Source organism: Acyrthosiphon pisum, chromosome A1, assembly GCF_005508785.2.
Source record: "Acyrthosiphon pisum isolate AL4f chromosome A1, pea_aphid_22Mar2018_4r6ur, whole genome shotgun sequence".
Taxonomy (NCBI): domain Eukaryota; kingdom Metazoa; phylum Arthropoda; class Insecta; order Hemiptera; family Aphididae; genus Acyrthosiphon; species Acyrthosiphon pisum.
In genome coordinates, this window is record NC_042494.1 from 88,283,786 (window position 1) to 88,301,067 (window position 17,282).

The 17,282-nt window shown below is 27.9% G+C and overlaps 1 protein-coding gene across 4 annotated transcripts in view; it reads right to left on the bottom strand.

Annotated features, from left to right (window-relative positions):
* Positions 1 to 9,622, bottom strand: part of LOC100572631 — a 17,599-nt gene extending 7,977 nt beyond the window's left edge. Inside the window, exons 1-2 of one of the 4 annotated variants that reach the window (XM_016806688.2) lie at positions 3,619 to 3,689; positions 3,434 to 3,519 (exon numbers count right to left, since the gene is read on the bottom strand). In XM_016806688.2, the coding sequence (XP_016662177.1) occupies positions 3,434 to 3,489 (56 nt within the window). In that variant the 5' untranslated portion in view covers positions 3,490 to 3,519; positions 3,619 to 3,689. Of the gene's footprint in view, positions 1 to 3,433; positions 3,520 to 3,618; positions 3,737 to 9,607 lie in introns of those variants that run through there. The other 3 variants (XM_029487707.1, XM_029487709.1, XM_003246330.4) reach the window with 3 other exon arrangements.
* Between the last annotated feature and the right edge of the window lie 7,660 nt (positions 9,623 to 17,282).

Below are 17,282 nucleotides of genomic sequence, written 5' to 3' on the forward strand. Positions count from 1 at the left end.
TATGAATATAAGACCTAATATTTATTTTATAAATACCAGGACTTATAAACTGGTTTCAATTACAGAAAATACTGATTTAAACCAAAAACAAAATCGAAACCGAAATCAAACTAAAAAAATATAAATTCTGGTTACTGAAAAATTACAAATTATATAATAGTTTATTTTGAAAAACAGAAATTTAAGTAGAAAAAAAGTTGGCATGTACCTAGGTAACTATTCTGCTGAACAGTAGTTTTCGAGTCTACCATGTCAATGAGTAGGTCGATCCGTAATGTATAATATATTATATTATTGTTGTTCATACTGCTTTTGTCAGCATAGAGCATGTCTCTCAAAACATTTTGATCGGCGATAACGTACAGTACGTACAATGAAATACTCTTTTCTCCCCGCTCTTCACCCTATTTTCCTAAGCATTATTCACATGATCCACTCCGTACAAAATTAATTCTACTGTCTGCTGAATGTAAAGAAATTATGCCATAATTTATATAAATTATTTTTTTTTACGTCTTATCAACATGATCTAAAACTGTTTTTTTTTTTTTTATTTTGTTCATAGTTCGGGTACGCTCGCTATTGCATTAGCTCCTTTTTTCGTATTTTTTCAAACTATGTACATTGTACACGTTTCAAGTTTTTCCATTGCCGCGATGTATTGTATTTTTTTTAAATAATAAATAAATAAATAAAGATAAGTGAGACGATTAGATCCATTAGTAACAATGATTTTTGTGTCATTAGGGTCGGAAATAGCTCAAAGGGTTTTGTAACATTTGAATTATAAAAGTAACGGTAAATGGTGATTATAATATTTGTATATACACTATAGTAGTTTATCATCTACTATATAAGAATTGTAGTAGAAAGATAATACTAAGCCATTGTAAATTATTGACTACTTGTTCAATAATAATTGTTTCATAATTCACTTAGCTATCAAAATTGCTTTACCCGAGTCACAATAAATTTATGTAAATGGATCAACTTGTTGAATTGCTGGTACTATTTGAAAACAAATCACAGCTCCAAAAAAAAGAGAGACACAACCTAATTTGGTGCTTAAGAATAATGAAATATAATCACTGTGCCCCATGTATCATTAAAAATAGTAACAAGAAATGTGTATACCTACCTACTGCAATTAATCATTTATTATACGCCATAATATTGTTACAGTTATAAGTCATTGATAGATGATAGTATGATAGACGATAGTTCATATACCCATTTATAAATTAAAAATATAATGTTGATCAAAGTTTACAAAAACATGTTCTAAAGCGAATTTTCTACGATAGCATAATTTTTTAGCATTATAAAACGTATAATCTCATGAATGTTAATATGCATTCCTTTCTGTACTAATAATTTATTTATAAAATATTACGCATTTTTTGGTAGAACCTATACAATATGAATATAACGAAAAGGATTTATATTAATTATATTGCATTTATATTTATCAATATATTTTAGAGTCAGAGTTGCGTGATAAAATTATTAATTTTATAACTATATTATAGGTGTGTGTCGTGTGTGTTGTTGTTTTTTTTGAATGCTTTCATTTTCATTTTCATTTTGGGTTTGGTATCTGGTTTGGTACCATGGTAAAATACCTATAAAATATAAATTTTAGTTGGACCTTTTGAATTTTGTGAGGTAAAAATGGAAATTCATATTATTTCCGCAGATAATCGAGCAAAACCATAATATAAATAAAGAAAATAGCCATTTTTACACAAAACCAGTTTATGACGAAATGGAATTGGTTTCTTTGGTTGAACTCAGAAACCAAAATCAAAATTTTCTTGTTTGAATTTGCAGCTATAATGATATATGATAAAACATTTTAACATTATTTGAGCCAGGTATTTTTAGATGCATAACATTTTCATTAAATATTATTTTGTGATTTTTTAAATTTGAGTCAATAAATATGTTTTCTCTGACAAAAAATTTAAAAATATGATACAATATGTTTCCTCGTATGTTGCTTCTATAATATACTAATTAAAAATGATCGAAAATCACTAGGTATAGTCTTAGTTACAATATTTCTTTAAGCGCGTAGAAATAGATTTTTTACCAATACTTATTTTTGATTTTTGATATTAAGTTATTTATATATTGCATTTTACTGTGCACAAATCGTGTATGGAATCATAATTTATTGCCATCTAAATTTCTAATAAATTAATACGTTTTCTTGAATTTAGCACGCCCACGTAGTGAGCATTCCTAATTTTTATTTATGGGTAAGTACATAGTTTAAATATTTCATTTTTTACTATATACTATCATAGTTTATAATATATATATATATATTCAGGAAATAATATTATGTACCACATTCTTCATGTGTGCCGTTGACTGCGTTACGTCTGCGTATTTTTTTATCAGCGCAGTAGTTATTTACGATTCTAAATATTATTTCACGACAATATTACTTAAGTATTAAAAAGACAAAATGTTAATGGACGAAAGAAATTTACAAAAATTTATAATTTGTATATTAATATATTTTGTTTTGTTATTTAACAAATAAACAGTTTCCTTTCTATTATTGGCGCATGCATTATTATTAAATAATTACGTTTCGAATTAATTTATTCTAAAAGAAATATAAATATTTGAAAAATTGCAAAAAATTGACTACTGACTTAAATAAACGTATAGAAATTAATTTGTCATTTTGAATTTTCCAATTAAAAAAATATTGAAATTTAAAATTTTCAATTTTCAATTTACAAAACGTATATTTTACTTATAACGCAAGCATCAATGAATCTTAATATATATATATAAAAATATTAAATAACAAATAGAACAAAAGTTATTTCATTTTTCATTGGTTACATCTTTCATTATAGTGATATTATAACTATTTTAAAATTAAAGGATTCAAAAAAATAATTAATTTACAATGGGGACATAATTTCAATAATGCAAAATAATGTACCTCCTATCTGGTGATTATTTAACAGTGGGCCCAAATTACGATCCACCAAGCTAATTGATGCTTTAAAACTATATTTGTTTTTATTATTATTAATTTATTAATCACTAAAAATAATTCATTTATAATATATATTTTAATAACTAATAGGTAGATGTCAATTACAGATCCTCTCGTCTTGCTTTCATTATCTCTTTACATATTAATATACTATTATGATATATATGTTTATATTATAATATATTTTATGCGGCCGATGACCTTTGTAGTCGAGGCCTTGTATGTAAAATAAAAAAAAATAATATATATTATACTATAGGTATTATAATTATATTGTTTAATACATTTATGTTAAAAAATTAAATCCACTATTTTCAAATTAGGTACATGTTTTTATTTATTGAAATAATCATTGTTACAATATTATTCACCTACAAAATATATTTAACTTTATAATACAAAATAACGTACCTAACGTGATCAAGTGGTGACCTGCAGCTAAATATAAGAAATTCAGGGACAGTCATCGCCGATTGAACCCTATAGTTATAATTACCCTTAATAGGGGTAGAAAGATGTAAGAATATTTGAATAATTAACCTTAATTGTTAAATGGTTCTATGGTTCTATAAAATAAAAGTCGCATAAATACTTACAAACTAGACGGTGTCGTACCTACTCGGAGTAGTCGTTACACTGATCTGTGCACCAAGATAACTACCGTGTAGTACTGTAGTGTATTACAAAACCTAAAAATAATGCTATTACAATACTTAAAACTATTTGCTATCTTCAGAATTATTATCTTTCCATACATGTATATATATTAGCACGCACGCATATAGGATAGTCATAAATATCGGACCAGTGACTAAATTGAATAACCTCCATAATACCTATATCTTCTATGACGTAACATCGACAAAATTGTCAAACACATTAATATTTGTCTAAAATCATATAAAAATGTAATTGGAGTTCTCATAGTATGTGATCCAACATAATATTCAGAATTTTCAATTACTTTTATCAAAAATTAATTTTTTTCATACTTTGATACGAGTTTTATTGCTCAATGACTTAACATTACCAAAAATGGTTTTATAACCTTATTTTACATAATATTATGTTATAACGTGTAGTTGTATTTATTTTAGCCTGTTGGTATTTTAATTTTAAAAGTAACCCCATTTTATGAGAAAAAAATTAAATTGTCATGGTACTCTGGCGAATAAGAAAATAAGTGTATCAAAGTAGCCCTATAGAATCAAAGCAAACACATTCTACGGTAATGCCAATGATCTATGACACAAACTGTTGTCATGTTTATATATTTATCCCCGCCCCCCCCCCCCCCGGTATAATATGCCTAGGATATTCTTACCAAGGGGTAAGATTATCCTGGGACATTTTAGATTCTAAGCGGAGCGAAGAAGCTATTGTTTTTACAATGGTGTTTATTTTTTATTTTTATATCCTGTATACAAAATTTCTTCCAGAAGGAGTTTTTCGATTTCAACATATAGTACCTTATCTTTTAGCAAATTGGATCAAGATGATACTTTAGAGAGGTAATTTTTCGATTTTCTCAATATTTATTTAATGCTACGGGAAAAACCACCGAAAAATTACGAAAAAACGCTAAAAATGGGATTTTAATTTCTAACGCTTTGTTTATCACCATAGAAACGAATAAAAAATTGTAATATTTTAATATTAGTTCAACTTGATTACCTACATGATAAAATAAATAATAACAATATAAAATATGCAGACTGACAAACCGTCTCCGCTCAGAGTCGTTTTTCTTATACAATGATATTATATCATTGAATTCAAATTTAATACAACCATTAAACAATGACCCACTTGTAATCTACTGTACAGCAGAACGACATCCACTTACCTGCTTTTTTACCTTTGATTTTATTTACTACTTTGATAGTCACAATTTTTTTTTATAAACATTTAAAATTCAAATCTTGACAAAATACGTAAAAATTACGAAAATTTGCAAATTATTTTGAGTTAGAAATTCATAAAAAATTTTCTTTTTAAATTTAAGATTTTAAAATGTAATACAAGATTATTCATAAATTTGTCTATCTTTATCAAAAAAAAAAATGTCTATAAGAATATCAAATTAAATTTTTATGAGCGTTTGAAATTCATATTTTTACAACATTTGATATCCACTCGATTTCTCATGTGACATTTTTACCCCCAGGAGGGTATGATGATCCTAGGATAATTTTATCGGGGGTAAAAATAACCTAGGAAGATCTTACTGGGGGTAAAATTATCCTAGGAAAATCTTACCCCCCGGGCCCCTGGTAAAATTATCCGCGGGTACGATTTGATTGTGACACCGGGAATTTAATTTAATTTAATTTAATCAACTAATACATAAAGTAGGTCTCGGGAATCAACTCACCTACTGCGATTAATGTATATGTTTTTTATTATGATAATATAAAATGGCGATAGCTTATTTTTATGATCCTAACAATGTTTGAATTATTTTATTAACACGTCCAATACCGATGACGACGAGTAAACCAGCCGAAGACTACTCGTATAGTCGCCATAGCACAATATTATTATTGCATGTTACCTAAAATAGTTGGCTAGTAGTGAACGACTACAATATTATTTAGCATGGCCATTAAGTATATTATGTATTAGACAAACAGCAAACAGTTGGGTTCGGTTTCCCGGCATTACTTTGTTCATTAAACGTGTTATCAATATGAGTGATACGAGTTGTGTCTTAAGTAACAATAATATTTACGGCCAGGCAGACTTGACCTCTAAATATTCGTGGACGTGTACGTGTTAAAGTACTAACTGTATTATTGTAAAACACACAAATATTTAAATATACTTATCAATAACTGAAAAATGTTTTCATTGTTCGTTTAATATAATTTGTAATTATTACTTATACTTACCATTGTATAATCAATTAAAAATATTCAATTCATAGAGTTGCAGTTGTAATAGTTTTTATTTTTGCATAACATTCTGTTACCAGCCATTACGCTTTCAAATGTTGTATGTTCCATAAAATATTGTCCATCTGTAAGCAATTATTTTCGTATAGACTCCTTTCAGGTTTCTTTTTCCAACAATTTAATTAATATTATATAATATTATACAATATAGGTACAGTTATATATTATAATAATCCATAGATATACAACAGAAAAGTATTGTTTAAACATGCTAAAAAATACTTAAAAAAATCGAAAATTTATTATAGCTATAAATTATATTAACAGTTCAAAAAGAGTCAAAATCTTATGAATAGAGCACGGCATTTTATGCGATTGCATCATTTTTCCTTTTCACATTTTTAGGATTTTTGTCCGTAATCTTTACGAATTCTTTTATTTTGAAGCTTGTTGCGATTTTTTTTTTCATATTTCTGCGTATTTTGATAATATACGAAATTAACTGTATATTGAAGCAAAAATTAAAAAAAAAAGTGGGTGCTGTCATGGTACAGTCATGTAATAATAATTGTAAATGCATATTATGCAGATCTTATTATGCTGTTTCAAATCCACGCGTAATACCCATTTTCCAGTTTATACACAACGTGACCCACAAAAAAATTTAACTATGGCAAAGGTAAAGCTCTATATAAGGATATATGCAACAATCAGATGATTCTGCGAAAACAATTTCATGAATTAAAAATGTTTACGCGTCATGCAAGGAGATTATAATATGTATATAAGATGTAACCAAAAGCTTATGTTTTGTAAGGACCGTGGTATAGATTTCAGTGTCTGGTTTTACATGGAATACGCGTGATATACGCACCCAGCACTATTGAGGAGTTCCGCTTTTTCTATGGGAATTCCCACTTTACGACCCGCTGGACGGAAAAAGGTCGCTTTACAACGCTCCAACCACGGTCAAAAACCTAACTTTCGGTGCAGGCGTGACAAAAAATAAATTACCTATATACAATTCAATACTTATATAGGTATATATTAGTGGTGGCCAAACCGCGTCTCGCATCTTAACGTAACATTAGATTAACGTAAGAGCCAAGATGTAAATTAATAATAAAGATATATTAATATATTTGGTGGCTCGCGAGTCTCTCCTCGCTGGCCACCCTTGGTATATATACTTATTTTTTTTATTTTTTTTTTTGATTGAGAATAAAGGCTTCAACAAGTAGGTCATTAGCCTGTGGTTGTGGTTACATTATTATTAATGGAAAATTAGGTTATAAATTAAGATTACATGGTTATGTGATAAGTGGTTTTTACAGTATTATATATTTACATTATAGTTGTTAGTTATCTAGTTATATTTTATTAATTATAAATGCATAATATACGTAGTGTAGTGATATATTATCAATAATTTTTATGTTATCAATATACGCAAGATATATATAATCAATCTACAATCGTCCCTACAACTTACCACTCCCGCTTTTTTTTTTTTGTTCCATCCTACCGATCGATCTAATGATGCGATAATATTTCGGAAAACTGATCCGAATTCGTTAGAATGTCTATTTGAGATTGGTCAGTTCACATTTTAAGATTTCTGATTTATATTTTACTTATTAAATAGATAGGTACCTATAGTAAGTCATAATTATAAGTTATTTAAATTGTTTTAAATTATTACCAAGTCATACATTTATAAGCTATTGAATTGTGAAATTTTTACTGTATCGCACAATTTAAAGTTTTTTTCTTATATTTATGTTTCATATTATCAAGATTTTTACTGCATAATAAACAGTGCCGTAACTAGAGAGTCAAAGACCCAGGTGCAAACAAATGCATATGGGCCCATCTTTCTTGAGATACATAAAAAAAGTCGGACTGACTTCATACCATGGGAATTTTTACTCCTTAGATAGAATAGTATTTTTGGATGTATTGAATTTATTTACAATAAAATATAAAAATAACAATTTTAGTTTTTATGTAACACCAGAAATATAAAAGTGGGTAAGTGGATGTCGCTCTGCTGTACAGTAGGTTACAAATGGGTCACTGTAATGGATGGTGTTAAATTTGAATTCAATGATATAATATAATTGTATAAGAAAAAGGATTCTGAGCGAAAACGGTCAGTCAGCCTACAATGATGATATTAAGGTGACTAAAGTAATTATTATATAACCTATTTACGTGGAACCTTGTTTTAAATTTTCAATCCTCAGCTATAAAAGTTGAACATTTTATAAATTTTTAACTACAAAATAATTATTTAATTTTAAATTTGATAAATTTTGTCAAAATTCGATCTTTAAATGCTTATAAAAAGAAATTGTGCTTATGTATTTTGAATAATTTTCCACTGATATTGTAACAATATATCAGGGACCTTGCATTAAATTATAAGGTTTTTTACCCACAAAAAAAAATGTACCTATTGATATTTATAGAAAAAAAAAAAAAAAACTAAAAAAATTGAAAACTGACAATGTCCGTAAACAGCTCAAAAAGAGTCAAATTATTTTGAAAATTTTATCGTGTACAGTAAATGCTAATATAAACATTCAGTGAAATTTTCAAGTATCTACAGTCATTCGTTTTTTATAACAATAAAATAAGAAAATCGTTACATGAGAAATCGAGTGAATATCAAATGTTGTAAAAATATGAATTTCAAATGCTTTTTGTAAAAGGTAGACAAATTTATGAGGAATCTTGCATTACATGGTATATAGAAAATGCTAATATAAACATTTTGTCAGAATTTTATGTACCTACGGTAATTTGTTTTAGAGTTACACTAAAAACCAAAATCGATTTTCTCGAAAAAAAGATTTTGCTTAAAAATTCCTGTTTTTCCTTAATTTATCTTTTGTTTTTCACGTCGCTTTTGAAAACTAGTGGGAAATTTGTACTTTTGACCCCCAAAAGTACCAACTAGACGGACCAGGCTTTTACATTTCTTTATATGAAATTAAATACAAGATAATAACAAAATTATTATGAATCATAATATTATAAAAAAAATAATTGACGTCTATCTGCTAAGGGTACTACGCCCCTGCGGGCCCCAGTGCTGTGCACCACCTGCACCTATGATTTTTACGGCACTGATAATAAATATTATGACACATTTTGACACTTTTTAGTGCATAAAAATCCGCTGTCTGCTGATCATGTACCTATTAATAAATATTATTCAAACCTTTCCTGAAATAATTAGAAATATTTTTATTCCCCACTCCCCCCCCCCCCCAAAAAAAAAAAAAACAATTTAACTCACTTAGCTAACCTATTAATCAATTAAAGAAGTACAGTAAGCTTAAGTTGTGTCCCTATAATATGTAATGAATAATTCATTAAATAAATGAATAAAGTTTACCCTACTGCAGATAATTGAGGAGCTGGCCATACAAATTAAGATTACTCATCGTTTATAAAGACCAGAAGTCATAAGTAATACATTCGAATATTCGATACGTTCGGTATAATTGTGGAAACATTTTTTTTTTATTAGTAGTTATCTGTTTTTACGGTACACAACAGTTATACAAATATTTGAGTGCATTTGTGAGAATAGGTAATTTTATTATACTCAATTTTACTGGATCTCTATAAATTATTTTATTCTTATTGATTTCATAATCCATTTAGATATTTATCTACTTACCAAAAAAAGTGATTGAGTAACTGTAGCTGACACGTTTTGTATGTAGTAAAATTTCCTTGAAAACCTGAACGTACAAAATATAAAATAAATAATAGGTATTTTTTATATCCAAGAATGATTACTCTGAACATAAATGTTATGTTTTGCACAAACTTGATAAAAATAAAAATTATGTTATAATATGTGCCACATTCTTCATGTCTGCCGTTGACCGCGTAATGTACCTATATCTGCAGCTCGCTACATGATCAGATTATCTATAGTTATTTATGATACTATATTGGTATTATATAACGATACTATAAATTATTTTGGGAAAAAAAGTAAAATTATGAAAGGAAATTTACAAATAATATAATCCGTTTTGTTATTTAACGTATAAACTGTTTTATTTATGTGAGTACCTATACACTGCTCTATACACGAATAATTATTTAAATATACGTGTGCATTCTACAAAAATACTGAAATGTAAAAATGTTCATTATGATACTATCATACAATTATTTGAAAACTAATGGAATAAGTATTATTTTCATTTTTAATAATTTTTAATCATAATTTAATTAACTTATACAATTGGGACATTATATGTATAACATAATATTATTGTTCAATGCTGTTAAAGTATAGCAAAATAATGTGGGTATCTACAGCCATAGGCAGGCATTAACTAGTTACAAAGTTAAAGTTAAGTTAAATAATTAATTTTTTTTAAACTTTTTAACTTAACTAGTTAGTTTATTTTCTAATCAACTTATGAACTTAACTAGTTTAATTTAAAGTTGAAATAACTTAACTTTTCTCAGTTGATTTAAAAAAAAATCCATCAAGTTAAATACATTTTGAAATTGTTCGTTTATGCGTAAATAGTACTATTGCATATGAAGGTCATGTACTCATATTCACGTATTATGACATTCAATTGCTATACGATATAAAAAAATATATTTGTTAAATTATTAATTTGAGATGACTGATGAGTATAGTTTAAATCAATAAATAATAGTAAAGTAAAAGTAAAAGGGTATACGCAGTGTACATTATGATAAAAGTTCAATAAAATTGTTTTTTATAATTTATAAATTAGATACTAGAAAGACAGATTCACTCTTTATGTGATTTACATACTAATTAAAAAAATTAATTAACTTTTTTAAACTGAGTTAAGTTGATATTTTAACTTATCGATCTTGTGTCCTCTTAACTTAAGTTAATTATTTTCATTAACTTACCCACCTTTGCCTACATCATTGAAACCTAACAACCATTTTACGTGTAATTTAAAAACTAATAGCCGATGTCAATTAAAAAGCCTCTCGTTCCACTCTAATCTCTTCATTTATTATCGTACATTTATATGTTTACAATGAATTTATATCAACCAAACTAAATCCAATATTTACATTTTGTATAATATTTTTGTATTTCTTAAAATATTAATTTTACAATATTCACCTAACTATATAGAATATTATATGAATAATAAAAATAATGCAAGGAGGTCAAGGCGTAACCAGTTAAATATAAGAAATCCATGGAGAGTTGTCAGACCCATATAGGCCATACTGCTATAGATATAATAACCATAACAAGGGGTAAGTATAAGGATCTTTAAATCAGTAAATGTAATTGTTACTATAATATATTATTATATAATTTAATAAATAATAGTTGCATACCTAAGTACTTACAATCTAGACCGTCCTTTAGCTACTCGAAGTAAGCATCACACTGATCACTGTTCAAAAAGAACTGCCGTACAATACAAAATGAGACCAGCTAATCTATACTTATCATTATTAGCTGTTGTCAATATTATTATCTTTCTATACATATACCTATACTGTATAAGTATACATAAACGTACATGGTACATACTATCATATATCACCACACAACGCATTTTAAAAATTTAAACAAATAAAAACATACATCACTGCAGTAAGTTCAATACATTCATAACTCTGAGCTCAAAATCTAAAATATACAAATTAATACATACGGACTTAAAGTTAAAAATTATTTGAAAGAAAAATTGGCATAATATCAAATTGTAATAATTATTATGAGCACTATATCTATTTAATGTTCATATAGGCACAATATAGGCACATACTGTGGCGGCGTGATAATGGTTAACTTTACCCACATCCATAATACTGAATATAGATTAGAGGTGGGTGATGGCTGGTTATCCATAAGTAACTATGTTATATACTGATAATAATTAATAATTAATATAAATAATAAATAGGTATATGTATTAAATAATATGGAAAATATAGGTATTTTAAATTATGAGTGGGTGATAGTCTAGGATATAGTATTTTAAACGTGCTTAATCATTGTAAAAAATAGTTCACGCAGCGCAACTATAGGTATAATCACCAAAATTAATAATTTGACTATCAAAATTTTCAGAAAAAAAAACTTTACCAGAATCTATTAAAAAATATAGTAGTTACCATTTGAAAAAATAAAGTTGATTTTGCTATTGGTACACCTGCGTGCTTAAAAATTTTGAAATTGTTATAAAAAAATTGCCTGTTAAAAATAAAGAAACACAAATATCCTTTTTACAGAATAAAAAAAAATAAATAAAATAAACACCATTGTAAAACCACTAGCTTCCTCGCTCCGCTCAGAATCTAAAAATATATATACCATATATTTCCACTAATTATAATAGTAATATAAGATGTAACCAATGGAAACTATGTAAATAAATAAAATAAAATATTCTACGTGAGCTGAAAAAAAAAACACGTGGGAGCTATTCTTTAACTACCTATAGGGGTTGGAAAAATAAGGTATGAACACCATCCAAGTCTGAGGTGATCCTGGACTCATCTCACTATGTTTACTACAATTGTAAGTGCTCAATCGAATATTGCCATCTGGGACCTTAACTAGAACATAAACACCAAGAGTTTTTATTTATAATATTTTTATTTTATATTATCATAATATGTACGACGTATAAGAACGTGTTTTAAAAAACCTCGTATTATAGTGTAATCATTATTACTGTGTTTATAAAAACAGCCATATCAAATATACATTTTACACTGCAAACATTACAATAGTAAATTACATCGCAGTGTACGGCCGCGATCTTAAGTATCTTTGTGGTTTACAAATATTTTTGGTCGCATAGCGATATTTCCTTGTTAGGCAAAAAGTGAAGGCGCAGACAAAGGCCAGCACCATGGATATGATCACAAGAAACCAGCCAAGAGGTATAGATGGATCGTCAGGGTGATGAAACGTTCTCCTGAACACAGTGAATACCAACGAATTGGCCAATCTGACGTAGACCACTTGCGTCACATTGACGGGCATGGTCGGCTCACACACCCAACTGTTTCGTGTCACAGTCACGACTTTACAAACTGAGGATGACGAATCCACGGACCGTATTATGATGTCTTCGGGTTGGAAATGTTCCAAGTTGACGCCATTGACGACTACTGAACCGTTTACGTCTATTTCGAAGTCTAACAGAACCGGGTCGGGGTGCACGTAAAATCTGGGAGATGAGCCACGAACCATGATTGGCAGTGACTGATTTAAAGAGAAGTCTTCCCTACGAAGTGTTATATCCAGTCCAAAGTTCAGTAGACGTCTCACAACCGACAAATCCCCATCCCAGGCAGTCCCGTTCACTCTTGGCGATCGGCAAACCATGTACGTGTCGTTGATTGGTGGATCACAATAACTATCTGCATACCTTCTGACACGGTCAGTCAAGTTGACGTACAGTCGGGCAGAGGATACAACGCAAGGTTCTGCGAAATGACTACCACGGACCGGAACCGAAGTGCCACCGGACGCTACGCCTCCAAGTTGTTGGTCTTCGTCCAATACGGGATTGGGACAAAACTGGAATATCTGTGACGACTCAATCTTCAGTCTACTTTCGAACGACGAGTACTCAACCAGGACCGGCCCGGATAATGCGCCAACCACTTGTGACGTAGTGCAAGTTATAGTCTCGAATCCAGACGTCTTGAGATTTGTGCACACTGTTCCTGCCACCTTTACCTTTAATGTTCGGTTCTCCGCAAAAATCCTGTGGTTCTTAACTGTGATCGTTACGGTCGTTCCACCACTTTGCGGTCCAGACAGCGGATCGACCGCCGTCACATTTATTTCAGCACAATCATTCGTCACGTACACTACACTTTCGTTTAACTGATGTGTAGCGTTGTTTTTCATGTAAAATGTCTTGTTAACTTCACATGTGTTTTCGGAAGAACACCATTTTAAGTAGTTCGAGTTACCGTTTTTATTCCATCCGCATGTCACACAGGATTTGTACTTATTTACCTCATTCGTTGCACATTCCTCACGTTTATAAAACGTAAAATAGTGATCCGCAACGTTGTTAAATCGCAGCATGATGCCATCGAACTTAATAAACATGAAATAAGTGACCGTTGGCATTATGACATCAAAAGTTTTTTTTTCTTTTTGTAATTTAAACCATATTAACGTTTTATTATATACCCTAGCTTCTTTTTCAAAAACATTTTGAAGTCCATAATATATTTTAGTGCTGAAGAGATAATTTGTGAAACCTACCGAATCATTCATTATCTCAAGATTGTATATCGCTTGAATGCGTGTTTTAATATCATTATATAGATATGATGTAACTACCGAAAACTGCGGACATTCCGATATTGTAGACGATATTAAACTCGAAGAGTTAAATTGATTCTTGTGTCCACACTCTTGTTGCTTAAGAGACCATACACATTCAGGTGTTAGAGTACATTTGGTGCACGTCATCGAATCTGAGCACCTGATTTTATTAGACATAATTTCAAGTGCGCTACTATGCGTTAGAAACATCAAAACCTATAAAAACCAAAAATATATATTATTTTGGATTTACACTTTACTTACTCATAATACAGTAATATTTTATAAATGAAGCTAATGAGCCTGATGATGAGTTTAACCTGTCATATATTTTTATACTGTAATAATGTTTATTGAATTTTTAAAATTCTAACTAAATTTAAAGAACGAGCTAATAATTTAGGACACAAACTGTTACCATATTTAAGTACTTATTTGTTAAATAAAGTGAGTAAAATATATACAAGTAATAGTAATAAGTAAAATATATACTTTATTGATACCTTTAATTATAAAATCATTCTTTTGAATTTTTTGAATTTTACTAATAAAACTTTGAGTAGATTAATTTATAATATGTTATTTATCGTGATAATATTAAATAATAATGATAGCTTTTTTTATGCTCTTCACGATATTTTGAATTATTTTATTAAAATTCTAAATTTATTTTTGAACAAATATTTGAATGAAGAATATCAATAACAGAAAAATAATTTAGCATTCATAAATTATAATTTGTAATTATTAGTATTCGTACTTACCATCGTATATACAATAAAAAATATTCTATTTATAGAGTTGTGGTTAAAATAGTTTTTATTTTTGCATAACTTTCTGCTACCAGTCATTTCGATGTTCAAATGTTGTATGTTCCATATAATGTTTTTCATCTATAAGCAATTATTTTATTAAAGATTTATTCCGGATTTGTTTTTTTAGACAATTCAAGATAATTAACATTATTATATAAATATACAGTGATAATATATTATAATTATCCATAAATAAACAACAGTGTTATGAATATATTATAATCCAAAATCATTTTTTCAGACGTTAACACCTCTACACCTTTACTTTGTATTTCATATTGCTTGCTTAGTTGTTTTATTTAATAATTATATCTGTCGTGTCCGGGAACCAACAATAATAGACCATGTCCCGGTAACCGAATACTTCGATAAGCACCTTATCATTAGTGTTGAGCTTATCTAGATAAATATTGTTTAAATTATCTAAAGTTTATCTTAGATGAACTAATACCGTATCTAGATAAATTTAATTATAGATAAACATCCCGCATCCATGGATGATTTTAAATTGTTATGAAGTAACTATTAAAATACTAATTAACTATTCTGGAAAGTTTTATATATAATATTTATGAGAGTAATTCGAAGAAAAACATAGCTTTATACATAAAATTAATATTTTGTGTGTCTTTTATGCATTCCTAAAAGGCTGGACCGATTCCTATAAAATTTGGTATAGAGATAGGAGTGGCGTATATACATAGTCGGGACCCCCCCCCCTCCTCCCATTTGATTCGTGGTAAATGTTGTGTTTTTATATGATTAAGAAAAACAAATTTTATTATAAGATACGAAGGATTTTGTACAAAATTTTCGAAGCTTCAGTAATCAACATTTTCAATTTATATCGTGATTTTTTTCGTCATCAGTTTGGTACTGAAAATGGTTGAAAAATATCGAATTCATTTTTTGGTTCAAATATTTTGTAGTTTTGTACATTGCTAGTATATACAGCCACTCCAGAGAGATCTTTTTCAACCTTAAAAAGGTTAAGAAGTTATCTAAGATCAACAGTGAATGAAGTAATATATTTTAGAAAATATATTTTTATAAAAGTTAACATAACTATATTAGATTCTGAGCGGGGCGATGAAGCTAGTGGTTTTACAATGGTGTTTATTTTTTTTAAATTTTTATCCTTTATACAAAATTTCTACCAAAAGGAGTGCTTTCATTTCAATATGTAGTATCTTATCTTTTAACAAATTGAATTAAGATGGTACTTTAGATCATTTTTTGATTTTATCAAATGTGGGCAAGTTAATGAAAATAATTAACTCAAGTTAAGTTAAGTTAAGAGGACACAAGATCGATAGGTTAAAAGTTAACAGTTAACAAATTATAAATTTAACTCGATAAGTTTAGAGTTAATATAGAAAAAAATATCAACTTAACCCAGTTTAAAAAAAGTTAATCTATTTTTTTTTTATTAGTATGTAAATCACATAAAGAGTGAATGTGTCTTTCTAGTTTTTAATTTATGAATTAGAAAAAAACAATTTTATTGAACTTTTATCATAATGTACACTGTATACCCTTTTACTTTTACTTTAATATTATTATCTAATTTAAACTAAACTCATCTCAAATTAATAATTTAACAAATAGGTATATTTTCTTATATCATATAGCAATTTAATAATATAAGTTACATAACATTAAAACATAACTATTATCAATTTATAATTTAAAATGATTAATTTTTTAAAAACATTTATAATTGCAACTCGCATAATATATAATTTACAACATAATAAAATATTATATGAATATACACAAAGTTATGATATCAAGAAAAAGAACAGAAATGTTTGTGTTTTTGTATTGGATTATTTTTATTTTATACTGATTTAATAATATTTACGTATAAACGAAAAATTTAAAAATTTTTTTAAAAATGTTTAAAACCAACTGAGAAAAGCTAAGTTATTTCAACTATAAATTAAACTAGTTAAGTTGAAAAGTTAAAAAAAAATTAACTTTTTAACTAGTTAATGCCCACCTTTGGATTTTATCAATAATTATTTAATGTCACGGCAAAAACCACTGACAATTTACAAAGAACCGCTAAAAATGGGATTTTAATTTCTAACGCTTTGTTTATCACCATAGAAACGAATAAAAAATTATAATATTATAATATTAATTTAATTTACAGGCCATAATAAATAATAACAATATAAAATATCCAGACTAACAAACCGTCTCCG